The sequence below is a fragment of the Salvia hispanica genome, chromosome 3, assembly GCF_023119035.1.
Source record: "Salvia hispanica cultivar TCC Black 2014 chromosome 3, UniMelb_Shisp_WGS_1.0, whole genome shotgun sequence".
Classification (NCBI taxonomy): Eukaryota; Viridiplantae; Streptophyta; class Magnoliopsida; order Lamiales; family Lamiaceae; genus Salvia; species Salvia hispanica.
In genome coordinates this window covers 7,469,195-7,495,921 of record NC_062967.1, presented here as the reverse complement: position 1 = coordinate 7,495,921, position 26,727 = coordinate 7,469,195, and the positions used below count along the sequence as shown (strand labels likewise).

Below are 26,727 nucleotides of genomic sequence, written 5' to 3'. Positions count from 1 at the left end.
TAAAGAATGTCAAAATTCTGGAAGCCGGGAACAGAGAAACCTCGATTCGTCGAGGATGATGAAGGCGGCGTTTTGTTCTTCACCTCCGCTTCATCTTCTTCCTCAGGGTGAGTATCTTTTCTTCTGCTTTATTTCTTCCTTCCTCTTGACTATTTGTCGTCAGCTGGTTTAATTGCGTGTGAAATTAGGCACGGGTACGCGAGTGTGGAGAGACAGAGGCAGAGGCTCCCAGTGTACAAGAACAGGACTGCCATTTTGTATTTAGTGGAGACGCACGCCACCACAATCGTCGTCGGAGAAACTGGCAGTGGAAAAACTACTCAAATCCCTCAGGTTTTACTGTTTTAATTCACCCTTCTGCTTCAGTTTGAGCTTAATTAAGCTGATTATTGATCTTTCCTATTGTTGATTACTACTACATTTGGAGTTTTTGGTGTTGTGTTAGGCATTCTTCTTATTCTTGGGTATTGAATATGGAGTTGTGCTTATTGATGCTAATGGTTGAAAATACAATGAAACTGGGCAGTTCTTGAAAGAAGCTGGATGGGCGGACAGTGGACGGATGATAGCCTGCACGCAGCCAAGGCGATTGGCAGTTCAGGTATGATGCAGACTCCAGATTGTTTTTTGGATGCAAGAAACTCGGGTTTACTTGTTCACTTACATTATAACAATCGAGGTCTATATGGTGTTCAGTCAGTCGCTTCAAGGGTTGCGGAAGAGATGGGCGTTAAACTTGGGGAAGAAGTTGGTTACACAATTCGCTTTGAAGATATTACAGATGCTGTGAGCATTTATCCTATCCTTCTTGTGGTCTTATTTCTGTTGATTTGTTGTATCATATGTTGTTTTTTTTCATCACGCCTTTTGCTGATAAGGGAGTAGACACATAAGCTACGCCTCATTATGCAGCAGTTCCTCCAACTTGGTTTACAATCTACATATAAATTGACACTAACAATGACTTACATTTTCTGGGACCAGGAACTAACACGGATAAAATTTCTCACTGATGGAGTCTTGCTAAGGGAAATGATGGATGATCCTCTATTAAGCAAGTATAGGTAAGTTTATGCCTTTTAAAGATTGTATGCGAGCTTCACTAACTTGGCTAGGCAAAACACTGTGTGACACGCTGTGTTGATGAGTGATTAGACTTGAATGGCACTTGCTTGTATTTAAATTCCTGGGGCTCATCCATTGCTTCTGGATGCACAGTGTTATCATGGTAGATGAAGCTCATGAACGGTCTCTTTCAACCGACATTTTGTTAGGTCTCCTGAAAAAGGTACGTTTTTTATCCTGCTGGTTCTTATGTTCTCCACCTTTTTTCATGAGATACATTTTTCTGTTTGGTTTCATATCTTCTATTGAAGTTGAAAGCAACTGTTTGAAAACAGATTCAACGGCGTCGGCCTGAGCTTCGACTCATCATCTCATCTGCTACAATTGAGGCTAAATCAATGGCTGCCTTCTTTAATAGCAGGTTTTTCATTGCATCTGATCTGAATAACATAAATATAGCAGTTAGTTATGACTGTTTGGCTTCAAAAACATTGGTAAACCATATCTGTTGCCCCTTATTATAGTCATGATATCCCCTGCTCCCTATAGTATACAGGTGAACTTATATTAATTAGCTTCATTTTGTTGTTATAGATTTATTACACTTATCCTTATCAAGCAGAAGTTGTGTCACTTGATATGGCCTTATTGTTTAATCAATTGTGCTAGTAAAGCTTTTTGGGGTGAAAAATGAGTTTTGCATTAGTTGTTTTCTTCTGTTAGGAGGCATGTGCTCTTTCGAACCTAGTCTAGTGATGATATATTAGTATTTTATTTTGGTTGGAGTAACACAATATGCTCTGACCCTATTTCTCTTTAAAAAATGGCTCTAATCAGTTCTGATAGTATTTAGAAATATCAAAACATGTGTTAGTGCACTATTGTAGCTTTGTTGAGTAAAGCCTAATCATAAATTCATGAGAATACATAGATACAAGGTGCTCTTGCTTGGTTTTATTGCGTAAATCAGTCTGAATATGTAGTTGTGTTAAACTCCACAATTCCACTGTACCTGCTTGATGAGACCAGTTAATGCTTTTATGCCAGAACAACTTCCAAGTTCATTTCTTTAAGGGCTATTGTACTTTACTGCTTAATGAAAGTTGTAAATTGGTGGGTTCAAGATTTACAGGTCTGAGAATAAGATCATATGTAAGACGCTTTACCTTAAAACTTCTAAATTATTCTTTGGGTTTTCTTGACACTTTGACCTAATTGGTGTATGACTGCAATGATGCTAGTTTGAAGTTGCATAACCACATTTATTTGATCATGGAACTGTTCAATATTATATTTATATTAGCAATTCCCTAAACTTATCTTCTTGAAATTCTGAGCTTTATGCTTTTTAAAATTTGATCAAAACTAGCCGAAGGCTTCAAGGACGAGATGTTGAAGGACATGGACCAAAGAAAGAGTCCGCCATTCTCTCTGTCGAGGTATATGTTCTTGTAATCATGCTTTTGGACACACAAGAGCAGAGCTACCCTTTGCTACGCAGACACAAACTCAGACAAACATAAACATACACACATGCATACACACCATCTAATTTTTGGTGATTGTTGATATTTATAACCGGATGTCTCAAATTGGATTGAATATATAGGGTAGAGGATTCAATGTGCAAACCTCTTATGTTGAGGAGCCGGTTTCAAATTATATTCGAGCTGCAGTTTCGACCATACTTTCTATTCATGACCAGGTACGCCGAGGACTACCGCCAGATAATGTCTTAGCTGATTTGCATGAACATAGATGCACATGCAGAAAAGTAGAGAGTGGCTCAGAATAAAAATTTGTCTAGTTAGAATTGCCCTTTTCCTATATGTATGAATCTATATATCTGTTGTGAGTTATATTGGATAAAGGCTAAGCTGATTTTCTACCAAGGAAGATTTGAAGACTGTAAGGCAGGTTCCATCAACTTGAATTTATGCCTCACAAGATGCCATCAGTTCCTCTTTACAGTGATTTACTAAAATTTATTGCATTAATGAATTATAATTTGCATAAGAGAGATCATAATCGTGTGTCTTTCTAGGAGCCAATGGGAGACATTCTTGTATTTCTTACTGGTAAAGATGATATTGATGCTGCAATGCAGTTGCTTGCAGAAGATTCTCACCACAGAAACCAAGGTAGTTCATGTAGACAGAACGAATTGATAGGGTTCACTTGTTTCATTATGCACTTGAGGCCATAAATTGTTTTATCTAGAAAACTTTGTTTAAGCATTTGAAGAAGTGTGGCTTCTATGGAATTTTCTGAAACAAGAGATAGACATGGTTTATTTAATCATTCGCTCAGTCTCTATCATCTGATCTGTCTTAACTAACAACTTTCTTAGTGTATTATTTTTGAAGATAACTTCCGCTTGAATCATGCAAAATTTCCCTACCCCTGATCTTATTAACTGCTTGAAAATTTGTACCCATCTTCATTACTTAGATTGGTAAGTGGTTAATTTATCCTATTCATTTTCTTCATTCTGTTTTATTAATCTCGCTTCTGTTTGTTTGTAGGACTGATTGTTTTACCTCTGTATTCTGGACTGCCGCGTGCTGATCAGGTTATTGATTCTTCCTTTTCTGTTGAAAAGAGGGGAACATATTGGAGTCTCAGCCTTCATCTATATAACTGAATCTCCTAACTGTTTATCTTTTCTAATCTTCTCACTAGGATCTTGTGTTTTCTCCAACTCCTCGCGGGAAGAGAAAAGTGATAATATCAACAAATATAGCAGAGACATCCTTAACATTGGAGGTAAAATATTCATTCTAAAGGGCATTCCTAACACTCCCCTGATTCTAAGTAGCTACTGATCCTTGTTTCTACTCTTCTCTAATCTTATTTCAGGGCGTTGTCTATGTTGTTGACTGTGGGTTCTCAAAACAACGGTTCTATAATCCTGTATGTGTTTCCAGTACTCTCTTGATTCTACATGGAATATATTCTGACAAATCATGTGGTGCTATATGAATGCAGTAAATTTTAAGGGCTAAGAAGCAACCCATATGTTCCACTCATTGTCAAATGCAGAATTAAATAGGGAATATGGATAGGAAGCAATGAAAGTTAATAGATGTGAAGTATGCAGATAATGACAACCTGAGTGCATCTTTTGTCAAGCAACAATAAAATAGAAGTTTATGATTTTTCACCTCAAGCTAAAACTACATTGGCCTTTTCAACAGATAACTGATATTGAAAATCTGGTCGTGGCTCCAATATCAAGGGCTTCAGCCCGACAACGGGCTGGAAGGGCTGGGAGAGTTAGACCAGGAAAGTGTTACAGGTGCTGAACTAAACCCTTGTCTTCTGATCTAATACAACTATTGTCTAATTTAACTTGGGATGGATCTACTTATGGAAGAAAAAGAATAAATGAATGGTTTGAATGATTTCCTTTTCTTCACTTTAAATAGGCTCTACACTGAAGAATATTATGTAAATGAGATGTCTTCTGATGGTGTTCCGGAGATACAGAGGTCAAACCTTGTTTCGTGTGTTATTCAGGTATGTGTTTATTATAAATCATCTTGAAGCTAAATGTTGTTTGAATCATGAAAATTGGCTGTACATCTTACTATCGAGCAAAGTATCCTCATTTTAGATAGATAATAACATGAGTTACTGCACTCAATTTTATTACTTCAAATTGTTATATGTCCATCATCATCTACTAGTCATATACGTAAACGTTGCTTTCTCTTTTTTTTTTTTGGAGAGGGCAGGGAGTTGAATGATCTAGTTGGGTATAATTCTTTTGTGTTCCTTTTGTACTATTCAGTCACATGCCAACCCTGGCAGTGATTTCAAGAACTTCTGATGATCCCGTCATGCGTTGAATGATTTGAATCTTTTATGTTTTATCAATTTAAGGCTTCGTAGTGACGTTTTATTTATTTATTTTAATTTTCCTTGATAGTTAAAAGCATTAGGGATAGACAATATTTTGGGATTTGACTGGCCATCATCACCATCGCCTGAAGCACTGATCAGAGCACTTGAAGTGTTGTATTCTCTTGGAGTTATTGATGAAGATGCAAAACTTACATCTCCTACTGGATTCCAAATTGCTGAAATTCCACTAGTAAGTTTCTGAAGCCCAATCTCCTTATATTGCATCAATGATGATTTTGTATGCTACCCAATTTTGTTTTCCCCTTTTTCAAATTAAATTTGTGATGGAAGAATATAATTATTCTGATGCACAAGATGATCATTGTTTTATTATGTGAAGTGTACTGGAGTAGGAGGGTCATGTAAGGAGCGTTGTGATTTCAGTAAATTACTCCCTCCGTCCCACTCTAAGTAGAGCATTTTTAATCCGGCATGGTTTTTTATGCAGTTTTGTTTTGTGAATTGGGTAGAGAGAGAATAAAGTAGAGATAGTGACGTTTCTATTTTAGGAAATGTGTCAATTAGAGTGGGACATTGAATAAAAGAAAACTTGTCACTTAGAGTGTGACAAAGAGAGTATTATATATTGAGGGGAAGTCGTGTTGTAGAAAATTTTTTAGAAACTTTGAGTTTCATTTGCAAAGAGCAAGATTCTGGATGAAAAAGGGCAGGAATTATTAATTTATTTATTTTTTTTGAAAGAGAAAACAGGAATTCTGATGCATGAGATGATGACATAATCATTGCTATTTATGTAAAGTGAACCAAAGTGAAGGGGGACCATGTTAATTTTTGCTAAATTAGTGAATATCAAGGGTATATATTTTTGTCAGGTTACTGCGATCACTACATGAAGAATGATTGTTCTAAAATTGTGCGGGATTCTTTCTGGTGCTTTAATTTACCCTTCCGGTATCTAAGCTCATGAAAAATAATTTCAATTTCACATTTTTGTGAGGCTGCCACCTCTGGCAGAGTATGTATGTATGTATGTATAAAGTAGTGTCTCGATGGTTTCGTCTAGATAGTTAACATTTTGTTGCATAATTTATCGTAATCTTTCCATTGCTAAGCAAATGTATATGCAGGATCCGATGGTTTCAAAAATGATTTTAGCTTCAAATGATTTAGGCTGTTCTGAAGAAGCCATCACTATTGCTGCTGTGTTGTCCTTACAGGTTTGTTTTCTTCTTTCTGCAACTTCTATTAAGTTAATATCTCTGCATTGCATTCTGCTATTATTTGATCGCATAATTCAGATTGCGAAAGATTCCATTTCTCACATTTCTTCCTTTTTGCTTCCCATCTTTCTTCGTCCCCATGAAGTCGATCTGGTATTCAACCAGGGGATCAGAAAAGGAATTGGATGAGGCCAAATTGAGATTTGCTGCTGCTGAGGTGCTTTCTTGTTCTGCTCATCCATCATATGCTCTGCACAATTTTTGACTTGCAGGTTTTAATATTTTGTATCTCAACAAGAAGTTCTGAGCTTTTGAAATATCCGTATAGTGCCTTCCAGTTACTTATAGTTAGATGGTTGTTATGGAAGATGGATGTACCATTAAATTGAACCGAAGTATCAGACTTTGTGTGAGAGTTGCTTATTTATATTGGTTATCCTATACGTATCTTGCATCATACGTATTGGATTGTGCTGTTCCGGATACTGACTACTTAAAATTTTAGCTTCAGGAGAAATCAGATATGCACATGCTGTACTAGTTATTATCAACAAGTACTCATAGGTTATTACATATGGAATTGTCCACTAAGTTATCTGATTGGCTAGTGTAACAGAAATACCATTAGTTAGTCATGGATTTGTTATACTTCTTTCTGTTTTTAACATTAATGTCTTACCTTAAAAAGAGACCAACTGTAATTGGTTTTTTACCATTCAGCTTTTACGGATCGGGTGAATTTATTATTTTCGTGTTTTTAAATTGAGAATTAACAACATATTTTTTTGCCTATCCTCTCATAACATTCTTACTCTCTTAGAAATGATTTTTCATATATTTTCTGGTTCTGCTCATAATTTTGCAGGGTGACCATGTTACCTTCTTAAATGTATATAGAGGATATGTTGAGTCTAATAAATCTTCGAGTTGGTGTCACAGGAACCACATAAACTACCATGCAATGGTGAGTATTGTAAATCGTATACATTAAAAAATTTCAAAATTTCAATGTGCTCGTCTTAGATTTTGGTTTGCGTTGCCTACAGAAAAAAGTTGACGACGTTCGAAAACAGTTGAGAAGAATAGCACAACGTTTGGGCATATCCCTTAAATCTTGTGACGACAATATGCAGGTTAGTACAGGGGGAACACCTGCTGATTACTTTGTCGCATAGCTTAAAGAACAATCAATTTTGTCTTACCAGCCAAAGATAAAGTCCCCTCACATAATTTTCCTGCACCTAATTTTCCTCATGGTGTTTGTATTGCTGGACCTAATTTTCTTAAGCATTGTTAATTCATCCACTCATACATGTGCTTGCATGATTAAAATAATAAATGATTGCTATGTCACTGGTAATAATAATATTGATTTCAACATCTTAGTACTGCTTGGAAGTGCAAAGTTTAAAGACAAACTTGGATTAATTTGCTGCTCAATGTTCTGTTGTGTTTGTTTCTAATAAAATGCAATACTTTCCTAATTTCTTTAATGGGTTATTGGATTCGGCAGGCAGTGAGGAAGGCAGTTACTGCTGGTTTTTTCTCTAACGCTTGTCGCATAGAAGTAAGTGTTATTTTTCTAGTTAACAGATCTTAATATCAAACTCACTTAATTGGCGAAAACTTGTTGGCTCTGAGCATAATTTGATTTGTGTCCCTTATCTGTTGCTTATATTTAGGCCTTCAGCCATAACGGCGCATACAAAACTATACGAGGTTCACAAGAAGTCTATATTCACCCTTCGTCTGTATTATTCAGGTTAGATGGTGTTATTTATTTTCTTACTATCTCATTGCTTATTTTTTACAAAATTGATTTGAGATACTATGTTATAGAAATTAGAAGAATAGAAGTATCACGTGTGTTCCATATTGAAGGGTTTTGGTATGTATTGTGCAGAGTGAATCCAAAGTGGGTGATCTACCATTCTATTGTCTCGACTGAGCGTCAGTACATGCGCAATGTCATCACTATAGAACCCTCGTGGCTGCCAGAGGCTGCTCCACACTTCTACCACCGCCAACAGCTTGATCCTAGATTGCATTCCTAGTGTTCCTTTGACAGTTAACCTTATGCCTGATCTGTGCTCCTTTCGGTTGCTCACTCCCGCCATTTGCGATGGTCTGCCTGAAGATGTATGCATCGCGCCTCAGTGAAAGAGCTTAGATAAACCTCATGCAAACTTGTTTCGTCGCAGACCTCTGTGAGATTGCTAACTCGGAGCGGAAGAGGCAGAGTGACAGAGTGCTGATTCCTTGAGGTGGTGGTGCTGTTACTTAGTCGGATTACCTTTACAATTCATCAAAATCAGGAGTGTCATCATCGTCACAGTGAAATCAAATGTATTAGGTGGAATGGAGTATCAAATGTGAGTTGGTATCAGTCAATTTCTCCAAAATGATTAAAAAAGTTATATTCGGGTTTCAAGTCTATCTTGATTCTATGTAAGAATGAGCATGCGCGTCACTGCTTACCCATTCATATTTTTACTCTATTGATCCACAAAAAGTAAGTCATTTTAGTTCGACTAACAAAACTAGACTATTTTCCTTAATAATTCTCTCAATCCACTAAAAATAGATTCATTTTGTTCCGATCAATCTATCAAAAATAGTCTAATTTCTATTTAGAAAAATATTTTCACTAACTATTTTTCATGAATATGAGAAATATTATTTTTTAATTATGTGAGAAAGGATCCTATAACTTAAAATTAAGATCATTATTCATTTTTTTATTAAAACTAGAGGTCTGCCCACTTGGATCTTTGTCGTCCAGAATATGCTCAAAGAATGACAGTTGGGGGCTGCAACAAAGTTATGTTTCCGAAGCAATAGGCAGAGGATGCCAATTGAGTCGTTAAATATTGCAACTTTGAATATTGGGGGTTAGGTAAATATCGCTTTCGGAGTTGCTGAGTTTGTTAAATAATGCAACATCTCACGCTATAATAAATACTCCTGCAGTATTCCCGCCTTACGTAGTCTTTGGTAGATTTTTCTGACCTGGCGGCTTAGACCGAACGCTGCATGCGCCAGCTTGTTGCACATAAAATAATGATAAAACCAGTGTAATTGGTAAGACGTTTTTCCTTTAATCCATATTTGAGTAAAAAAAAAAGGCATAACTCAATTGATAAGGCGCTTTGTCTCGACCAATAAATAAGAAATTCGGGTAACTTGTTGCATATAAACAAGTGGTTTAATGACGTGGATTCCAGCTAAGCTGCTGATTGATCAAGTCCAGCAGCCCATATATATAGTGGTTGATATCTAAATGGTTGGAGTGGAGATTAATTAGAAGTAGCTAGGATGGGGAAGATGAGCATAATTAGTGTGGTGGCTCTGGTTATAGTTGTGAGCATGCAGGTGGGTGTTGGTGATAGCCGTTTGACAAGGGAGATGGGTTTGGGTGCAACGGAGACGTGTGAGCCGACGTATGGGTTCTTGCCATGCTCGAGCAATGCGTGGGGGCTGTTCTTCCTGGTCATCATCTTCGAAATCCTGATAACCTTGGGCAGCCAATACGTTGGCGATGGATCGGACCTCTTCTTCCAAACCATCGGACCGGGCATACTTGGCGCCAGTGTGTTTCAGTTTCTTGGCACAATCCCTCAGATTGTCATGGTTCTTTGTCAGTTCCTTCTTTCATTTCCTTCGCCTTTATCTATTTCATATATTCTGTTTATGCCTACTTTCATCACCCATTAGATTTCTCATATGCCTACTTTAAGTAGAGTACATTTTATATGCCTGGCTCTCGTTTTGCTTTTGTATTATTTGACAAAAGTATTGAATCACATTCTATAAACTTCTCTTTGAATTTTCAGATATTTAATGCCAGGTGAATTTAAATAACAAAATTTAGGGAAATTTAGTCAATCTCAAAAGATTTGCAAAAAAAATATTAATTCACAAAATTTCAATTTTAATGAAATGATGTCATTTTGAACACTACTAAAAGACGTTATTTTGCATAGAGATTAGAGATGAACAATTGAAAGAAAATTAAAATTTGATAATTGATGTTATTACTCTTTATGACATAGACTGATCACAATTTAAAAATTTTCATGATCACATGGATTCGTTGACAGGATCTCAGTGCCGATTCGAGTAAATTTTGATGAATTTAAGTAATCCCAACTTGTTGCCATGTCACAAATCCTTTGATCTCCAAATACAATAGATTCGATTTCATTGCATGATTCCATCTTATAACGAGGGTAATAAAAATCAGACACTATATTTTTCTTTAAAAAATTGAATAATATTTTTGGGTGAGTTAGATCATTTATAATTTGCATAATATTTTACATAAAATTTAAAATAGAATTCAAAATATAAGTTTAATAAGCATTAAGCCCCTTGAGCTCCCCTATTTAGGTTCGTCCATGATTATATCATTTAACAAAAATATCTCAATGACTCAATCTTAGTATAATAACAAAAAAGTACACAACATTAGCTTAAAAATTATCAAGCCAGATTATGTACTAATAAACATGCATGTTGCAAATAGGAGTTCCGAATAAGATTGCAAACATAAAATCTGTTGTATCCATGTCTATTTGATGTCTTAGGAGCATAATCTTGATCTAACTATACAGAACCAGAAGCCATAGTTAAAATAACATTACATCTCAACTCAACCTAATGAAAAATTGAAAACACTCTGATTGTTGTAAAATAGAATCAAAATGCTGAAAGTAAATACTTAAATTAAAGAACAATGAAGAGCTGCACACTACAATGTATTGGCTTGTTTGAGCCAAACATTTCTTTTATAGGATAGTATTGATTCTAGGGATATTTTCTTGCTTAAACACATTGACTATTACATAAACCTTACTTACTTCTTTGGCTAAGGTTTACTCGATTATGTAGATTTGGGTTTTGTTTTCTTCTAATTTCTATCACTGGTATATGTTTGGTTTTGGATCAGCAACGGTGCTTTCGGGAACAAAAGAGGCTGCTCAAGAAAGGGCCGCTCTTGGGATGGGATTGGTTGCTGGATCAACCGTTTTGATTCTGACTTTCATATGGGGCGTTTCCATTATCCTTGCTAGCTATGATCTCTCAGAAGCTCCCACTCTCGACAAATCGGGAAGCCAGAAAACCACACCACAAGGTGCCATTTTTTCATCTTTGATCTAATCTTCTTCATGTTCATCTAATTGCTAAACTGCTCTCTCTCTCTTGAGCAGGTTATGGTGTTGTAACAGATGTCGAAACGAGCTACACTGCACGGATAATGCTGATACCCTTGCTTCCATTTCTCATCCTTCTGCTAGCACAGGCTTTCAGTTCATCATCAGTGAAGAGAGTATTTCTTCTCATTGCACTCATTGTCTCAGTTTTGTTGCTTGTCGGCTTCATTTTGTATCAGGCATTCCAGCCTTGGATTCAGTCTCGTAGATTCGAGTACTTGATGAGCAAATATGCAAAGGACAAGCTGCTCAGACTCTTGTCCAGGAACGGCAGGCCTGATACTCGAAAAATACAAGAGTAAGTAGATCAGTGTAACTTGTATTAAGCCAACCTTTCCAATTCCTCATCAGTTGTCATTTGCAGCCTGTTTAACCAAATCGACAAGGACAGAAGCACGTCTGTATCAGCAGCAGAACTCAGAGTGCTTCTCTTGGGTGTGAGGCTGGATGAAGATGACTTGAGCACAGACAGGGATGTTGAGAATGTGTTGGAGTCTTTTGATACCACCGCAGATGGACGTATCAACCAGGAAGAGTTCATCGCAGGCATGACCAAATTACTCGATGATCTGGCTGAGGAGAGGCGAAACCGCATCAAAGGAAGTAGAGCCACCAATTCTCAGGTAAATGTAAAACTTACACTTCACTCATATTTCTATAAAAACTGACTGAAAATGCAGTTGCTGATCCTAAACTGTATAATGCAAACCTCAGGTAAGTGATCCATCACAACAGGGCTTGTTAGTTAACAGCAACAGCTCGAACGTAAGCAAAAGCCAAAGTTCTCAAACCACTTGGCTGAACTATCTGCAAGCTCTTTCCTTGGTGATTTTTGGGATTGCATTGATGTCTGCTTTCGCAGAGCCACTGATCACCAGTGTCGTGGGTTTCGCCACAGCAGCAAGTCTGCCTAATTTCTCTGTCTCATACTTGGCCATACCCTTAGCTACCAACTACCGAGTTGCAGTTCAAGCATTTGCTTCATCCGGAAACAAGTCACAGAACTCCATTTCTTTGACACTCTCTACAGTAAGTTCGTCACTTGTTCAGTCAATATAAATGCATACATACATGAAGATATCACTTTTTCCATATTCTGAAATTTCTATTTTTAATTTGTTGTGCAGCTTTACAGTAGCGTGTACATGAACAACGTGGTGAGCTTGATTGTGTTCCTTGCACCAGTTTATGCTCTTAATCTGTCCGTGGATGTCTTTGCAGAAGTATTGGTAGTTATCACGATGAACACTGTGATGACGGCTCTGACAGGCTTCCGCACCTCATTCCCTAGCTGGTTGGGTTATGTCGTTGTGATGTTATACCCGGTTTCTCTGGCATTAACCTATGTTCTTACTTATGTTCTAGGATGGCCTTAGAAAGACTGTGGTTATAATTATTTGTGTAAGATATACTCCATGTGTTTACTTTTAGTTTTGATGTGAGTAAATTTCTTCACTGTAATAATAATTAGTGTAATTAAGTAGAAAACATTCTACATTTGATATGCACTGGCTGCCATCAGTTATATGCTAATTGTCTCCCATCATATTTTATGCAAAGTAATCAAGGAATTGATTCTCTAAATTATAAAAAGAGTTAGAAGAAAAAGCTGTTATATTTCAAGGAATTAGTACCTCACACACCTTGGAATATAAATAAAAGTGAGGAAATTCCAATCTTTTTCTGCAAGCTCTCATAAGGCCAACCACGTGTTCTTCGCGAATGCATGCTTCACTTCTTAATAGTTAATCACATAAGAATTGTTCTTCATCCATGATTTTGTGTCCCTATTAACGAATAAAATCTAGATCTTAATAAATTAGCATATAAATCAGCTATTTGTTTTTGCTAAGCATATGCAAGCTGCTTTCACTAGCCTTTTAATGGCTATCCTCGTAGCATGTCTAGTCTTTTACATAATTTTGTCTGTAACTAATACTGTCACCGGTCGTATTCTGAGGCTTAATACTTTGGATGACTTAATCTCTGATGGGGTTGATGCTGATGTGATTCAAGCTCCCTTTTTGAACCCCGGGAGCTCTCCTAGTAGTCGATGTGTGCACAGTTATGGCTTCTTCCCATGTGCAGACAACATAGGGGGCTATATCTTTGAGATAGTTGTCTATCAGTACTTGGTTATTATTGGCGGAAAGCTAATCGGCCGAGGGAGCAAGAGACTCTTCAACATCTTAGGTACTGGTGTATATGGTGCTACTGTTTTTCGTATACTCACAGTGTTGCCAAAGATAGCTATGGTAATTGGTAAGTCATTTCTCATTCTTTCTTTCTTTTCTTTCTTTTTTTGAATGGGAAGTAAACATGGTTTTTTGTTGTTATTTTCAGTATCTGGAATTCTCAAGAGCAAAGAGGGTGCTCAAGATTCTGTTTCATTCGGGGTAGGCGTATATGCTGGATCTACCGTCTTCAATCTCACATTAGTATGGGGAATGTGTGTGATAATTGGCAGAAAGGAGTTTCTTGTGAAGTCTGGTGATGCTCATCATCATTCCTCATTCAAGGAAAAACTATCAGAACTGAAAGGTTTTTGTAGCTTTTCTTTAACATGAGAAGAAATTTTGGAACTAAGAACTAAGAGATGTTTCATTGGTGCAGATACGGGGACAACAATCGACAAAAAGACATGTTACACTGCTGGAATCATGCTTCTGTCTTTGATCCCTTACTTCATAGTGCAAGTGGCCAATATCTTCGACTCATCATTTGGAACGCGAATGGTGATCTTGATCGCCCTCGTGGTCTCAACACTGATGCTACTGTCATACTTCTTGTACCAGATATTCGATCCTTGGATTCAGGAAAGGAGTTTGGAGTATTCCAAGTATGAGAATCTGCTTGTTGGATTTCTGCAGCACGTGCAGAGGCATGCCAAGGAGAAGCTCGTTGATGACAGTGGCCAACCTAACATTACGGTTATCAAAGGGTGATTTTCATACACGAACTCATTTACTGGTTTCTGTATTAGTACAGATGAATAGATAGACTTATGCTTGCAGGCTGTTCAATGAGACGGACAAAGATGCTGACAAAAGCATAACGTTTCATGAATTGGAAAAACTGATTCACGAGATTCAGTCCGGGAAAGTAGAGGTGGAGAAAGGCTATGCTATTTCAGAAATGTTGAAAACATTTGATCTCAACAGAGATGGAAGGATTGAAGAAGACGAGTTCGTAGAGGGATGCTCGAAATGGATCAATGAAGCTGCGGAGCTAGCTGGAAAGGGTGACTCTGATGCAGCAGGATTCTTGCGAGAGGCAAGTGTGTATGCTAATACAACATTAGTCCTCTCATGATCTTGAATTTGTAAGAGTGTAATGTGCACATTTTGATCAGGTTGTTGAACCAGTTTGCAAGAAGAAAAGATTTGAAAAGGCTGATATTGAGCATTTAATGGCAAGAATATTGAAGCATGCACACAGTGAAGAGCTTGAAGCAGAACAGCTTGTAACAGATGACGGAAAGCCTAATATGGAACGAATCAAAGCGTATATATACATCACATATCTCCTCTATCATCTTTGCTCATTCTTATCCATTGCAGTATATTTAACTACTCCCTTTTCCTTTTCTTTCTGCAAAGTCTGTTCAAGCAATTCGATACAGACAGAAGCAACTCGCTGTCGCGGCCAGAGCTGGAGCAGTTGATCCACACTACAGTCACCAAAACTGGAGATTCTCAACTGCATCGTGAAGAAATGGTGAAGAAGTTCGTGGAAGATTTCGATATGGATGGTGATGACATTGTTGACGAGCAAGAATTCGTTCATGGCATGACTAAATGGCTTAACAAAGCCATGGACGTCACTAAATGCAAAGATGCAAAGAGATCAATCGATGAATTTGACAAGGTACAATAAATCTTGCATCAAATTAATCTAGGCTACTACTACTATTTATATATTAACACTAACACATGGAAAAAGTGCAGATTATGTGGGGAGAAGTTGACAATCTAGTGTATGAAGTTGGTCGGAATGAGGACAGCCGTTTGAAGCTATTGACATGGAGTTCCACAAAATCCATATTTCAAGTGATGTTAGGCATTGCTATACTGACCTTTCTCTCTGGACCTCTGAAGATCAGCATCCAACACTTGTCACATGCCATCGGCGTGCCTGCCTTCTTCGTCTCCTTCGTTGTTGTCCCCATATGCTTGAATGCACTCTCAGCAATATCAGCAATATTCCCAGCAAGCCAGAAGAGCTCAAGAACCTCTTCTCTGACATTCTCAGAGGTATCGATTCAGTGTGGTTTCTTTATGTTTTAGTATCGAATTTATTTCATCAGTGAATGTTTGATTTTGTGGCAGATATATGGTGGAGTGGTGATGAACAACATCATGGGATTGTCAACACTCTTAGCAATTGTGTACATAAAGGGACTGGAATGGGATTACTCAGCTGAGGTGCTGACAGTTTTGCTGGTGTGTGCAGTGATTGGAGTTCTTGCATGTTCACAAACTACATATCCACTGTGGACATGCCTCTTGGCCTTTTTCCTCTACCCATTCTCCTTGCTAATGTATTATGTTTTCCAGTATGTGTTAGGCTGGAATTAAAGTAAGTAGTTTTCCTATTTATGTAATTTTACTAGTACCAAACATGGTTAACAATAAAACAAGTACTATCAATGATGATTATAAAGATTAAAAATCAACACTTGTGATCATTTAATTTGCGCTAATTGGGTAATGTGTATAATTTTGAAATGAACTTAATCTTCCATTAGTTTAGAATTACAAACAACAATCAACAATAATGGTATTTCAATGACGACTTCTGCCCCAGAACGTGGGCTTATGCTCTTGAAAGGCAGGGGGTCGTTGATAGATAATTGATGCAGCTTTGATTAAAATTGAGGCAGTCAGAGCCCATATTGTGTAACATCTCTTTTCCGTTTGGTAATCGAAGTAGTGCACCAAAAACCTTTCTCCCATCAGCTCTATCTTCTCCTCTCTTCGTTTTTCATTCTGGACATTATTCAACGACCAAAATCATTTCAAATTAATTTAAAGAGTTAAAGACCAAAACCGAACATATGCCCATTTTATGATTTGGTCCTATACTTTATCTTTTGAATTTTTGCACCCTGAACATTTCAACTCGGATCACAATTGATCATATACTAATAATTTCATCAATTTTCAAACGGTTTTAACCCGATTTTGACCGATTCTTTTGACAGTCCCTTTCGGGTTAAAATCGTTTAAAAATTGAGTTAAAACCTTTTAAAAAATTGACGGAATTGTTAGTGTAGACCATGAGCATATGTTCAGGACTAAGTATTGACATTTACCTTAATTTAAAATAGTAGTAAAAAAAAATAGGCAACCTTGAGAAACATCTCTAGTGGAACATCGAATACTGATTCCACCTCGGAGGCATTAAGGACAGGGGAGAAGCTGCTGATATCCCAAACTATTCCGATCACTGGAAATACAGTAATATGGCGCTGCAATTTGCAAATTTGAATCGATTTCAAATCGATTTGAAATTTGAATCTGAGAAATAGAGGGATTGATTAAATAAAGGCGGTACCTTGGTGTAGAAGGGGGGGAGAATGGAGAGAATTTCGACAGTGGAAGGGTCCAATCCGATTTCTTCGTTGGCCTCTCTGAGAGCGGTGGCGGCGTGGGTGTCGTCGCCTTCTTCCCACTTGCCGCCGGGCAAAGCAACTTCACCGGAGTGAGAGGAGATGGTTGAAGATCTCTGGGTGAGTATGACGCGAAGATGGCCGCCTTTTCCTTGGAACAAGCAGATCAAAACTGCAGCTCGATTAGTCCCCAATTCGCCGGCAATTCGTGAATAATTGGTGTCGTCGTGGCGGCGTAGTCTTTCGGCGATTGAGCGGAGGTCGGAAGTATTGCTGCTGGAGCTCATGCCTTTGCTTCTTTCACTATTGAGTCGGTGCAATAATTTTGTGATCCAACACATTTATAAGTCAATGAGGATCACTTTATGCTCATTTATGACACATTAGTTTTATGGTGTATGCTCACTTTAGTGACAAACATTTTTTTTTTTGGGCATTAAATTTTAATCCACACTCAATAACTGATGGTGCGTTTAGCATGTCCAAATTGATTGCTTATTAAGACTTATTTGGTAGTTATCTAATCTATTGATAATCAAAGTTTTTTTTTTTTTTTACCATATGTGTACCGAACCGGCCTTTAGCGGAATCCCAGCTCCCGTTAGTATAATCAAAAGTATATTAATCCAACATATAAATGTTGGGTTAATTCATGCATCTAAATCAATCTTACATGAGTATTTTTTCATTAACATTTCGTAGTATCTGACTAAGAAAACATTCTAATGTATCACTATTAAATAGGTTCGTTATATTTTGTCACTTTTCTTGTTATTTTTGTCTATGTTTCATTGAATTCAAGGATTATTCTACTTTATCCGTCTATTTAAGGCCCGGACCATGAACTCAATCTTTTACAGCTTTCCGTGACTACTATTATCGCTCACTACGGTACTTTAGTACCTTCCCTTCTCGTTGCTGCTTTCAGGACAGCTGCTGGGGAGCACGGTATACTTACGTTGCATGTCGCTTCGAATGAATACATCCCTCCTTCGGTCCTCTTCTTCCTCAGATTTCTTCGTCTTAAATTCGCAAGACAAAGATCAAACAATATGCGAAATAATTACTGTTTCAGAAAATAGTTATATGATCTACGTTTAGGGGATTTGAATCAGGACTTTTCATTTCGCAGGTGACTTTTTAATTGATAAATGAACATAAATTTAAAAGCAGTGTCATCATGAACTTGAACCCTAAACCCTTGGCATCATACATTCACAAATTGATCGTCGTGGTTCTGTTGAGAGGTGTAGGTGTGTTCTGTTTATTATCTAAATCCTTATAGTACAACTTCGCAACCGATCATTAATAACCACAACATACTTCTAGCTCACTAAAATATCTACCAAAAGCTATAGCTCATATAATAAACAAAAAGAAAACAATACAATTTACAAACGAAACCATCTCACCACAAAATCCTTTCATCGGTTTCCAAGTACAAGACCAACATAAATATATACGCTTCCAAATACGAATACTGAATTAACGATTAATTACATATATTAATATATATGACAATAACTTAAAAAAATCACAGTAATGTAAGAGAGAAAAGAGAGTATTTCCTGCAGGCCGAGCTCAGATCAAATCCCCTTTCTGCTTCAGTTTTTTCCTTTTGACAAACTCATCTGCAAATGCACAACCCACACTTAGCAAGTCAAACCGTAAACACAACTCGATTTTCCCGTTGATCTGATATCATATGCATTTGCTAACTTCTCCTGCAACACTTCAGAATGAAGCAACTGGAGTTAAGAGCTTTCCTTTTCATTCTTCTTTTCCTTCTCTTCACTCTTCACGCTCACTTTTTTAACAGCAGCTGCGTCGTAAGACAGTTTGCGTGCATTTCTGGCAGCCTTCCCATTAGGAGAGATCAATTTGGCCTTTCCTGGCGCCTTGCTCGTAGGGGAAATGGTCTTTTTAACTGCCTTTCCATTAGGAGAGATCAGTTTTGGGTGTCGGGTGGCCAGCTGTGTTTTTTGGGGGCTGTTAAGCACTTCAACTCGGCTTTCCCAAGGCCGAGCAGCTATCCAACGATCCATCCAGCTCCAGCCCCAGTTTTCTTTACTGAGTTCTTTATTGCCTGGTCCGAAACTTGGGATTGTGTTGGCCCTCCACTGCACGCGTTTTTTTGCTCGTTATTTCTAGGTTTGAGAAATGAAAATGAAGTCGGTGAATACTAGAACTCGACAAACCTGATGAGTAAAGGCATATGCCAGAGCTCGCTCCCTTCTCACCGCTGCTTCTTCTCTATGATGTATTTTTGCAAGAGCTTCACTCACTGTTTCAGAACCACCATTCCACTCCACCTGTCCCACATTCAAATAAGGATAACATCATGTGGTGCACACTTCGTTTCAAGTGACAAAATACGAGGCACATTATTCTACTATATCTAAAAGAACCACTTTAAAATCAGAAATTGAGATATATCAGGGGAGATACAAGGCTTCCTGTGCACGAATCCTACTATTGATGCATGTTAAGAAACGACATTGATGCATCCTTCGTTTTCTCCTCTTCCCGGGTAATAACACTATGTCCTGGGTCTCTAACTTAGTTACTTTGTCCCCACAAGGAAATGAAATGAATCAAAGAATGAATATTTCATTTAGTGAAGCATTTCATTCTTTTTGAGTTTTTAGTGTTTTTAGCCATAATGTACAGACATAAGGAGAAATCTTGGCATATTTCCATATTTCTTATTATCATAATTGATGGACTAAGTCACAGTTGATTTAAGGCCTTCCCCTACGTAATTACGTACAAACCTCATCAACTATTCCATAGAGAAAGACTGTTGTATTACCTCAAAGTCATGAAGTTTTGCTTCTAGCTTCAATTGATTCTCCAGCTTCTTCTGCTTAAGCCGGCCTTCCATAACCATATTAGCACGACGTGCTCTAATCTGGGCCTGTGTCTTGGTCCATGAGTGCAGGTGACTCAATGTAGCCGAGGCTTGATTCTTAATGGAATCACACTGTACCAGCTTCTGTAACCTTACAGTTCCTCTCATTCGACGAAGACTTCTCCGTGCCTGAAGCAGGAGAGGAAAATACAGTCAATGATAGAGTTTGAGGGGAAAAAATCACTAGACTGACAAATGACATTAGTCAGGAATCCATGCGTCTATTATAAGCAGACACTCGTATATCATTTTACTACATAAAATTATTGTGCACATAAAATGGCGAATATTATCACAATGATCCTTCATACTATGTATTAGCACAAACACAGTTACTAGGTAAGAAAAAATAAGTCATGAACCATGTACTAAAACGATAGCGATTGGGAGCAGGGATAACATACAGCATGTGCACGGTATGCAGTCTGAATCATTCTAGCAGCAACATATTCTCTGGAGAGACCAACACTGCCCTGATTGTCGAGACAAGCACCATTGGCTACTGTTATACACCCTTTTAGAGAGCAAAGATCCTCTTTGCAGCCATCTATGTGTTCAAGGGATGAATATCTCTGCTCAACAATATGGAAAAAGATAACAATATCAGAAATTGCGTCCTATCTTCTGTAAAAAACCTTGTGTAATTGTATTCAATCAGGCAACCGAAAAAACAACAGCATGTAAAAACTTTCACCAAGAAGAAGGGACCGAAAATCTTCAGATATCTTGAACTTGAATAGTCAAATAACATGTCATGATGTTGCCACTCCCAAAACATGGGAGGAAAATAAAACAAAGAAAACCAAAGATTTGGATTAGAGCTTCAAACCTTGACTTTCCCTGATTTCCCACCCTTCACTTTCTTTTTGCTGATTATATTCTTAAACCAAACTCCTGAACCCATGCTCAATGCTCAAAGCCTCGAACTAGTACTGCAATACCCTATAGAAATCATAGATCACATCAATTACAGCAAAGTATACGAAATAGCTTCAGTGCACTTGCTCACTAGTCTAATAAAATAGTACTTCAATATAAAACAAGATGTTAGTATCATATGACATAGATTGCTTCATTTCTCAGGAATCCACAATATTTCCTCTAGTCAACTCAAAAATCATCAACCCGAAACGATGAACGAGAAAATTCTATAAAGAAGAAAGCTTGTGTTCCATCTCAATGATGGAATTACAGTGTGTACTTCCACATGTGAATAAAACTGATACTATTAATTTGTTCTGTCTCAGTTAAGAACCAAAGTGTGTTCTCAAATAAAGGCTAATCATCACAGGGATCATTAAACCTTGCATAAAAGCAAATCATGGGAAAGAAAAGAAGCTGATAGTTAGTGGATCAGAGAACATCAAGTTCTCAAAATGAAACTGGGATTTCAAAGATCCAGAATAAGATCAAGAATGTCAGATTCAATTTGTTTGTTTCAATCTAACAGTCCACATAAAGCAAATGCAATATAACTTAAACTGATTCGGATCCTATCAAGAATCACAATAAAAACACATGTTTCTATCAGTAATAGTTGAAAAAAGAAATTTAAATAAAAAGAGAGGCACATTTTGCTTATAGACACAACAAAAAAACATTCTTGAAAGGAACAAAACAACGTGGGCAATTGAAGAAGCAGACATACCAAAGAAGTGGCCTCCTCCTTTTGGGCAAAAGGGTTTCTCTCAGAGCTGACAAAATAACCAAGCAAAATACTAAGCAGTGATGGAGATTGGAGTGGGAGAGACAAGTATGAGTGAAAATGAAGAAATACAAAGGCTGGCTTATATGCACAGTGCAGACTTGAAGTAGAAGGTTGAGAGGGAAAGAGAAAGCACATAAAGTGGGTAGCTTTGCCATGGCCCAGCGGCTGCTGACCTCAAAAACAGACAGACTTGAAACAATCAATCTAAAAACGTAGCAACAATTAGAAAATGTCGCTTTAGATTCCAATTATTTGAAGAAAATTACATGTATTTCCCCAATCAAGAGGGTTTAACCGACACCCCAAAATCCGAATCTGCGTAATATAGTTTTATTTTCCGTATAAATATATGGTTATAGCGACAGCCTACTAACCAATTTCTTCAGTATTTTGTCGAAATATAGCAACTTGAGTCTTGATTTAATATGTTTTGCTAATTAAATTGTACATACATATCCAGAAACTAAAATAATTAATTGTTTATAAAATTATGAAAATAGTTTATAAAATTATGAAAATAGGTATCTTTTTATTTACCTCACACCTTTAACTTTGGTAATTACACAATTTCATGATTTGTTATTCTAATTTTGGAAAGTACTTACAACCAAAGAAACTTGAATTTAACTAAACTTTGTAATTTTACATGCAATCAATCCATCATTGAATGATTTGAAATTTGAATCATACCCATTTAATTTAATAGTACTATTCGATAATAGTTGCTAGACTTCTCAAAAGAACATGAAATTTCAAGTATTTCAACTCCTCAGCCATATAGTATATATAGAAATAAATGTTATGTAGCATACTTTTATATGAGCGTTATTCTTGAGAAAAATAAATCGAGAAACCCAATTGCGAAAATTATTGATAGTTATTAGTACTTATTTATAGATGTCTGAAAATGATATCGAAATAACAAATCCTTACTTGTTTTGTCATAACTGATTAGCAACATGTCATTTAATATAGTGAGCTGGTATTAAAAAAATAAAAGGATATTTACTACTATAAACAATAAAAATACCTTCAAAAAGCGCGTTGGAAAAAAGTTTAATAGAGATATTATCACCAATCAATAAGATACAGTTACTTGAAAAATGGGAATATATAATTCCAGCATATAATTAAAACAAATCAACTAAAATGGGCATCTCTGTTTGGTGAAAGCAATGATTTAGAGGTGAGCATTACTTATATTTGCCGTAAACTGGCAACTGGCATTATCATGGTATTAAATTAAATGTCTTACTTTTGAATAATCAACTCATTTTTCAGAGGAATAATTAACGCCTAAGTACTTTGGTTTTTCCTTTAAAAACTCATAAGTAGTTTAAGTTGTTGTAGGTTGATCCGAATTGCATGTCACGTTGTTCTGAAGAGCAACTTACTAGTTTTGGAACAGCTGGAACACCAATCTTGTTGATTACTTCTTTCCTGTTCTTAAAAAATGGATCATTTCAATATTTTAAAATAAATCAGATGAATTCATATTAATTGAAATGCAGTTTGACTTCTTCAATAAAATACTCTTAATTTACTATGCAATCAACACTTGCTATTATTATTTAAAAACTAAAGTCGGAAATTAGTCTTACATATAGGAGTACTTGTTTTACTACTTTAGTCTAGAACATTATGTTTGATACCTTTGTGTGCATAATCAACAAAATATAGAACATGTCTTTCTTCTTTCTCATTCGAACACTCCACGAACTATACTTCTCTGATTCCTCTTTCATTTTTCTCATTCGAACACTCCATAAAATAATTGACCGGTGATTTGGAAATCGTCTTCTCCATGTGCTGGGAGTCGCCGCCCCTCTTTTACCATTCCCCGGCTGCACACGCGACATCCGTCTCTTCTATGCGAGGAGAACAAAGTTCAAACACAATATCAAAAACATCCCTCGATTAAAAATAGAAAAAATTTAGTTGTTCTCATATTCTTTTACATTCTTAAAGCCTAAGATGCAATGAATTATGAAGGTATAAAAATGATAAAGTTGAACTAAAATATAGTACCTCGAGGTGAAAGAGTAAAAAAATCACCAACTAAGTTGAAAAAATAAAATCAAATTTGTTTAAAAATAAACAATTTTTATTTGGTTATGTCAAACAGCAAATTAAGGTGGGTGATTGAGTACAAATTGTGGAAATTATGATTACATAAATTATGAAAGAGGGTTGTAGGTTTTGAGGAATACTAATATTTAGGTGCACCGTGCATGTTCGTCTTTATCTGAAATAAAGTAATCACAAATATAATTGGTCGATTTACCTACAAACAATGATTCTATAAGTCCAGATATATCTCCGCTGTTCAATTCTTTATTTAATTTTATTTATTTTATTGTTTGCTTGTCTTAATATTTATCGAGATTTAAGATTTTAGCCACAAGAATACATGCTTTGTTATTTATAGCTGAACTGGAAGTAAAGTAAACTACACTGGAAAATTAGATAGGAAACAGAATCAAGGCTAATCCTACCTGTAAATAGTATTGTGTCTTTTATTTTCTATCAATAGATAGAATAACATCAGCAGATTATATGTATTATATCATATCACTCTAAAAATTGCAAATTAAGATGAGTATTTGAACAAATTCTAACCTATTAACTTCATTCTACCAAATGAGTATATTCTTGGATTATAGCATCTTGACTTCTTGTCTATCAACATTAACTCAAAGTTTCACCAATACAACACAAAATGCTTAGAGCTTTATCTGTTTGTTTTGCAGCTCCAAAATTGAATAGCCAAGTACATTTCATACAAATATAAACCTTGCACTGGAAAATTAGAAGAAAATTTACCTCCATCAGCCAAAAACTTCGTAGAATTTCTCAATCACGAGTACGCCTGAGTCGATTGACTCCAGAGGATCCTTTCTAAGTCGGTGTCTTAAGCAGTTTGGGATGACAGTGGCAATATCCTCTGTTGTTACTTTATCTCTTCCTTTGAGAGCCGCCAATGCTCTTGCTGCCCTATTCGAAACTATATCACCTCTCAGTCCATCCACATTGAGCTCAGCGCAGACCTTGGAGATTTTTACTCGGAGATCATGATCTATTGTAACGGAGGAAAGGGCACTCCTGGCTGAGTCAATTTGCTGCTGGAGTTTCTCTTGCTCTGCGATGTAGGACTCCCGGAATTCTTTAGGATTCTTGTCAAATCGTGCTCTCTCCTCGACTATCTTGACCCTGAGCTCAGCATCCCTCACTGTTCCAACTTGAGCATGCATTCCAAAACGGTCGAGAAGCTGTGGCCTCAGTTCTCCCTCTTCCGGATTTCCAGATCCAATGAGTATGAACCTGGCTGGGTGCGAAATTGAGATTCCCTCTCTCTCGACAGTGTTCCAACCCGAGGCAGCAGAATCCAGTAGAACATCCACTAAATGATCATCCAAAAGATTAACCTCATCCACATACAGAATCCCTCTGTTGGCTTTAGCCAGGAGGCCAGGCTCAAACGCCTTCACACCTTCGGTAAGAGCTTTCTCAATGTCGATTGTGCCACAAACTCTATCTTCTGTGGCACCCAAAGGCAGATCAACCATATTGATTTTGGTGGAAACAACAGGGAGCTGTTCACCTTTCATGACTTTATCACGTACTTCCGGCCCCTGCACTTCAGCATCCTCTGGATCCGAGTTAAATGGATCCCCATAGACTACTCTGATTTCGGGGAGTAAATCGACTAAAGATCTAACAGTGGTAGACTTCCCAGTCCCCCTATCACCCATGATCATCACCCCTCCTATCTTGGGATCAATCACATTCAATAAAAGGCACAGTTTCATCTCATCCTGCCCAACTATAGCTGCAAATGGATAAACTGGCCTCTGGTTCTCCTTGGAAGAAGTTAGCTTCTGAACCTGATCATCCATAATGTAGTTTTTCACTTGTGCAATAGATTCTATCTATATTCTGATAGCCAATTAAATGAAATGAGGAACATATGATTTTACAGTATTATGACATTACTTATCCACAATTACCAAAAATGAGAATCAATGATTGCCGTTAAACACAATTACATTCATATCTACAGCATCAAAGCATGCAATTTTTGGGGGGAAAAACACATTTTAAATTATAGAATGGCAGGAAATTAGTACCTCTTCTTGAGCGGGAGAAGTGGCAACATTGGAAATAGAGAGATGTAAATGAGAGCGCCCTTTCTTCAAGGGGAGTGCAACTCCCCCATAGAATTTCCTCCCTGAACTTAGCCCTACGTCAATTAATTAAAAAAAACACTCCAATTAAACTTCTATTTGCAGTATTGTTCAAATTTATAGAAACGGGAAGTTGAAGCTTAATCGGAAGCACAAGAGTTGAACATTGTAAAGATTGAAGATAAAGTTGAAAAGGAAATGTACCAGGAGAGGGGTGGAGGGAGAAAGAGGGAGTTGGTGATGAGTGAGAAGAAAGGGGCCTGGAGGCAAAGATTGGTGCAGTGGAGGAAGCTCCGATAATCCCAGCCATGTTGAAGTTGAAGTCAGTATGTGTAGTGTGTTAGTTGGAATGGGATTTGGAGTGGCGGAAATCTAATTGGGAGGTTGTATGGGTTTGTTGTGTTGTGTGTGGTGAAGATAAGGATCAGATTTCCTAACGACCCATCCACATTGCTAATTAACTGACTTTGAGCAGAATTGAAAATTGATGCTAATTAAATGGGTGGGGCCCACCAATTCTTACTTGATATCCAATATTTAGAGAGTTGTATTTCTGTAAGGATCACCTACGGCAAAACTGGAAGTATTCATTACGTCCCTCCAACGTGTGCACAATGCGGAAAAAAAGATCTCGGCTCATTCTAAAACGGCGGTGGAAAATATTCGGGACCCACCGTGGTTGCTCGGAAAAATAATCTGCGAACAGACGTTCGTGAGCTACGTCGTGCTCGCGCGGGACATACATCCGACGTCGTATCGGCCGAGGAACCCGCGCCACCGCCGCCGCCTCCCGTTGCATTTGTGCCAAGCATTCCGCCTGCGGCTTCATTAACGGCATCGAACAAGGCTCGAGTCAAGGCCCGTCTGCAGCCATCCGATGTACTCAAATCGTAGTCGCCGAGATTCATTTTTGAGAAGATGAGAGAGAATAATTGAAGAGATGTGAAA

At 37.3% G+C, this 26,727-nt stretch overlaps 6 protein-coding genes across 7 annotated transcripts; 3 read left to right on the top strand and 3 right to left on the bottom strand.

Annotated features, from left to right (window-relative positions):
- Positions 1-4: 4 nt before the first annotated feature.
- Positions 5-8,672, top strand: LOC125213419 (probable pre-mRNA-splicing factor ATP-dependent RNA helicase DEAH9). Its single transcript, XM_048113961.1, has 23 exons — positions 5-107; positions 189-333; positions 527-601; positions 697-786; positions 985-1,064; positions 1,219-1,288; positions 1,401-1,486; positions 2,435-2,504; positions 2,675-2,770; positions 3,110-3,206; positions 3,591-3,637; positions 3,748-3,831; positions 3,925-3,978; positions 4,263-4,363; positions 4,494-4,584; positions 4,997-5,161; positions 6,060-6,149; positions 6,298-6,369; positions 7,018-7,116; positions 7,199-7,285; positions 7,666-7,719; positions 7,835-7,914; positions 8,056-8,672. The coding sequence occupies exons 1-23, from the start codon at positions 7-9 to the stop codon at positions 8,204-8,206; spliced, it is 2,085 nt and encodes a 694-aa protein (XP_047969918.1). The 5' UTR covers positions 5-6; the 3' UTR covers positions 8,207-8,672.
- A 759-nt stretch (positions 8,673-9,431) lies between these two features.
- On the top strand, positions 9,432-12,898 carry LOC125213906 (sodium/calcium exchanger NCL2-like). Its single transcript, XM_048114698.1, has 6 exons — positions 9,432-9,789; positions 11,101-11,286; positions 11,363-11,663; positions 11,730-11,988; positions 12,080-12,394; positions 12,493-12,898. Exons 1-6 carry the CDS (start codon positions 9,468-9,470, stop codon positions 12,739-12,741), a joined length of 1,632 nt encoding a protein of 543 aa, XP_047970655.1. The 5' UTR covers positions 9,432-9,467; the 3' UTR covers positions 12,742-12,898.
- A 249-nt stretch (positions 12,899-13,147) lies between these two features.
- Positions 13,148-16,052, top strand: LOC125213905 (sodium/calcium exchanger NCL-like). Its single transcript, XM_048114697.1, has 8 exons — positions 13,148-13,627; positions 13,709-13,906; positions 13,979-14,306; positions 14,380-14,638; positions 14,718-14,869; positions 14,965-15,232; positions 15,313-15,618; positions 15,694-16,052. The coding sequence occupies exons 1-8, from the start codon at positions 13,222-13,224 to the stop codon at positions 15,940-15,942; spliced, it is 2,166 nt and encodes a 721-aa protein (XP_047970654.1). The 5' UTR covers positions 13,148-13,221; the 3' UTR covers positions 15,943-16,052.
- A 29-nt stretch (positions 16,053-16,081) lies between these two features.
- On the bottom strand, positions 16,082-17,324 carry LOC125213909 (nudix hydrolase 11-like). Its single transcript, XM_048114703.1, has 3 exons — positions 16,922-17,324; positions 16,716-16,835; positions 16,082-16,353 (listed from the first exon to the last, which is right to left on the bottom strand). The coding sequence occupies exons 1-3, from the start codon at positions 17,315-17,317 to the stop codon at positions 16,150-16,152; spliced, it is 720 nt and encodes a 239-aa protein (XP_047970660.1). The 5' UTR covers positions 17,318-17,324; the 3' UTR covers positions 16,082-16,149.
- A 995-nt stretch (positions 17,325-18,319) lies between these two features.
- LOC125213908 (protein IQ-DOMAIN 9-like) lies at positions 18,320-21,767 on the bottom strand. Its single transcript, XM_048114702.1, has 6 exons — positions 21,536-21,767; positions 20,717-20,829; positions 20,292-20,459; positions 19,789-20,016; positions 19,175-19,288; positions 18,320-19,096 (listed from the first exon to the last, which is right to left on the bottom strand). Exons 2-6 carry the CDS (start codon positions 20,789-20,791, stop codon positions 18,731-18,733), a joined length of 951 nt encoding a protein of 316 aa, XP_047970659.1. The 5' UTR covers positions 20,792-20,829; positions 21,536-21,767; the 3' UTR covers positions 18,320-18,730.
- A 1,345-nt stretch (positions 21,768-23,112) lies between these two features.
- LOC125213907 (magnesium-chelatase subunit ChlI, chloroplastic-like) lies at positions 23,113-26,166 on the bottom strand. 2 transcript variants are annotated; one of them, XM_048114699.1, is made up of 4 exons: positions 25,984-26,166; positions 25,723-25,835; positions 24,419-25,479; positions 23,113-23,463 (listed from the first exon to the last, which is right to left on the bottom strand). In XM_048114699.1, the coding sequence occupies exons 1-3, from the start codon at positions 26,087-26,089 to the stop codon at positions 24,424-24,426; spliced, it is 1,275 nt and encodes a 424-aa protein (XP_047970656.1). In that variant the 5' UTR covers positions 26,090-26,166; the 3' UTR covers positions 23,113-23,463; positions 24,419-24,423. The 2 variants fall into 2 exon arrangements, with proteins under 2 accessions (XP_047970656.1, XP_047970657.1); XM_048114700.1 differs by having other exon boundaries at positions 23,113-23,460.
- Between the last annotated feature and the right edge of the window lie 561 nt (positions 26,167-26,727).

What these genes read in the sequence shown, in the direction of transcription:
- LOC125213906 (XM_048114698.1), top strand. Translation starts at nt 9,468, where the DNA reads ATGGGGAAGATGAGCATAATTAGTGTGGTGGCTCTGGTTATAGTTGTG. An exon ending in TCAGATTGTCATGGTTCTTT is followed by an intron (nt 9,790 to 11,100) that starts GTCAGTTCCTTC and finishes GTTTTGGATCAG; the next exon opens with CAACGGTGCTTTCGGGAACA. An exon ending in GATACTCGAAAAATACAAGA is followed by an intron (nt 11,664 to 11,729) that starts GTAAGTAGATCA and finishes TGTCATTTGCAG; the next exon opens with CCTGTTTAACCAAATCGACA.
- LOC125213907 (XM_048114699.1), bottom strand. Translation starts at nt 26,089, where the DNA reads ATGGCTGGGATTATCGGAGCTTCCTCCACTGCACCAATCTTTGCCTCC. An exon ending in CTCCCTCCACCCCTCTCCTG is followed by an intron (nt 25,836 to 25,983) that starts GTACATTTCCTT and finishes TAATTGACGTAG; the next exon opens with GGCTAAGTTCAGGGAGGAAA. An exon ending in CTTCTCCCGCTCAAGAAGAG is followed by an intron (nt 25,480 to 25,722) that starts GTACTAATTTCC and finishes ATGGATGATCAG; the next exon opens with GTTCAGAAGCTAACTTCTTC.
- LOC125213909 (XM_048114703.1), bottom strand. Translation starts at nt 17,317, where the DNA reads ATGTGTTGGATCACAAAATTATTGCACCGACTCAATAGTGAAAGAAGC. An exon ending in TCCCCCCCTTCTACACCAAG is followed by an intron (nt 16,836 to 16,921) that starts GTACCGCCTTTA and finishes TGCAAATTGCAG; the next exon opens with CGCCATATTACTGTATTTCC. An exon ending in CACTAGAGATGTTTCTCAAG is followed by an intron (nt 16,354 to 16,715) that starts GTTGCCTATTTT and finishes AATAATGTCCAG; the next exon opens with AATGAAAAACGAAGAGAGGA.
- LOC125213419 (XM_048113961.1), top strand. Translation starts at nt 7, where the DNA reads ATGTCAAAATTCTGGAAGCCGGGAACAGAGAAACCTCGATTCGTCGAG. An exon ending in CTAACGCTTGTCGCATAGAA is followed by an intron (nt 7,720 to 7,834) that starts GTAAGTGTTATT and finishes GCTTATATTTAG; the next exon opens with GCCTTCAGCCATAACGGCGC. An exon ending in CCTTCGTCTGTATTATTCAG is followed by an intron (nt 7,915 to 8,055) that starts GTTAGATGGTGT and finishes TGTATTGTGCAG; the next exon opens with AGTGAATCCAAAGTGGGTGA.
- LOC125213908 (XM_048114702.1), bottom strand. Translation starts at nt 20,791, where the DNA reads ATGGGTTCAGGAGTTTGGTTTAAGAATATAATCAGCAAAAAGAAAGTG. An exon ending in CAAAACTTCATGACTTTGAG is followed by an intron (nt 19,289 to 19,788) that starts GTAATACAACAG and finishes AATGTGGGACAG; the next exon opens with GTGGAGTGGAATGGTGGTTC. An exon ending in CATATGCCTTTACTCATCAG is followed by an intron (nt 19,097 to 19,174) that starts GTTTGTCGAGTT and finishes AAACGCGTGCAG; the next exon opens with TGGAGGGCCAACACAATCCC.
- LOC125213905 (XM_048114697.1), top strand. Translation starts at nt 13,222, where the DNA reads ATGCAAGCTGCTTTCACTAGCCTTTTAATGGCTATCCTCGTAGCATGT. An exon ending in AAAACTATCAGAACTGAAAG is followed by an intron (nt 13,907 to 13,978) that starts GTTTTTGTAGCT and finishes TCATTGGTGCAG; the next exon opens with ATACGGGGACAACAATCGAC. An exon ending in AACATTACGGTTATCAAAGG is followed by an intron (nt 14,307 to 14,379) that starts GTGATTTTCATA and finishes TTATGCTTGCAG; the next exon opens with GCTGTTCAATGAGACGGACA.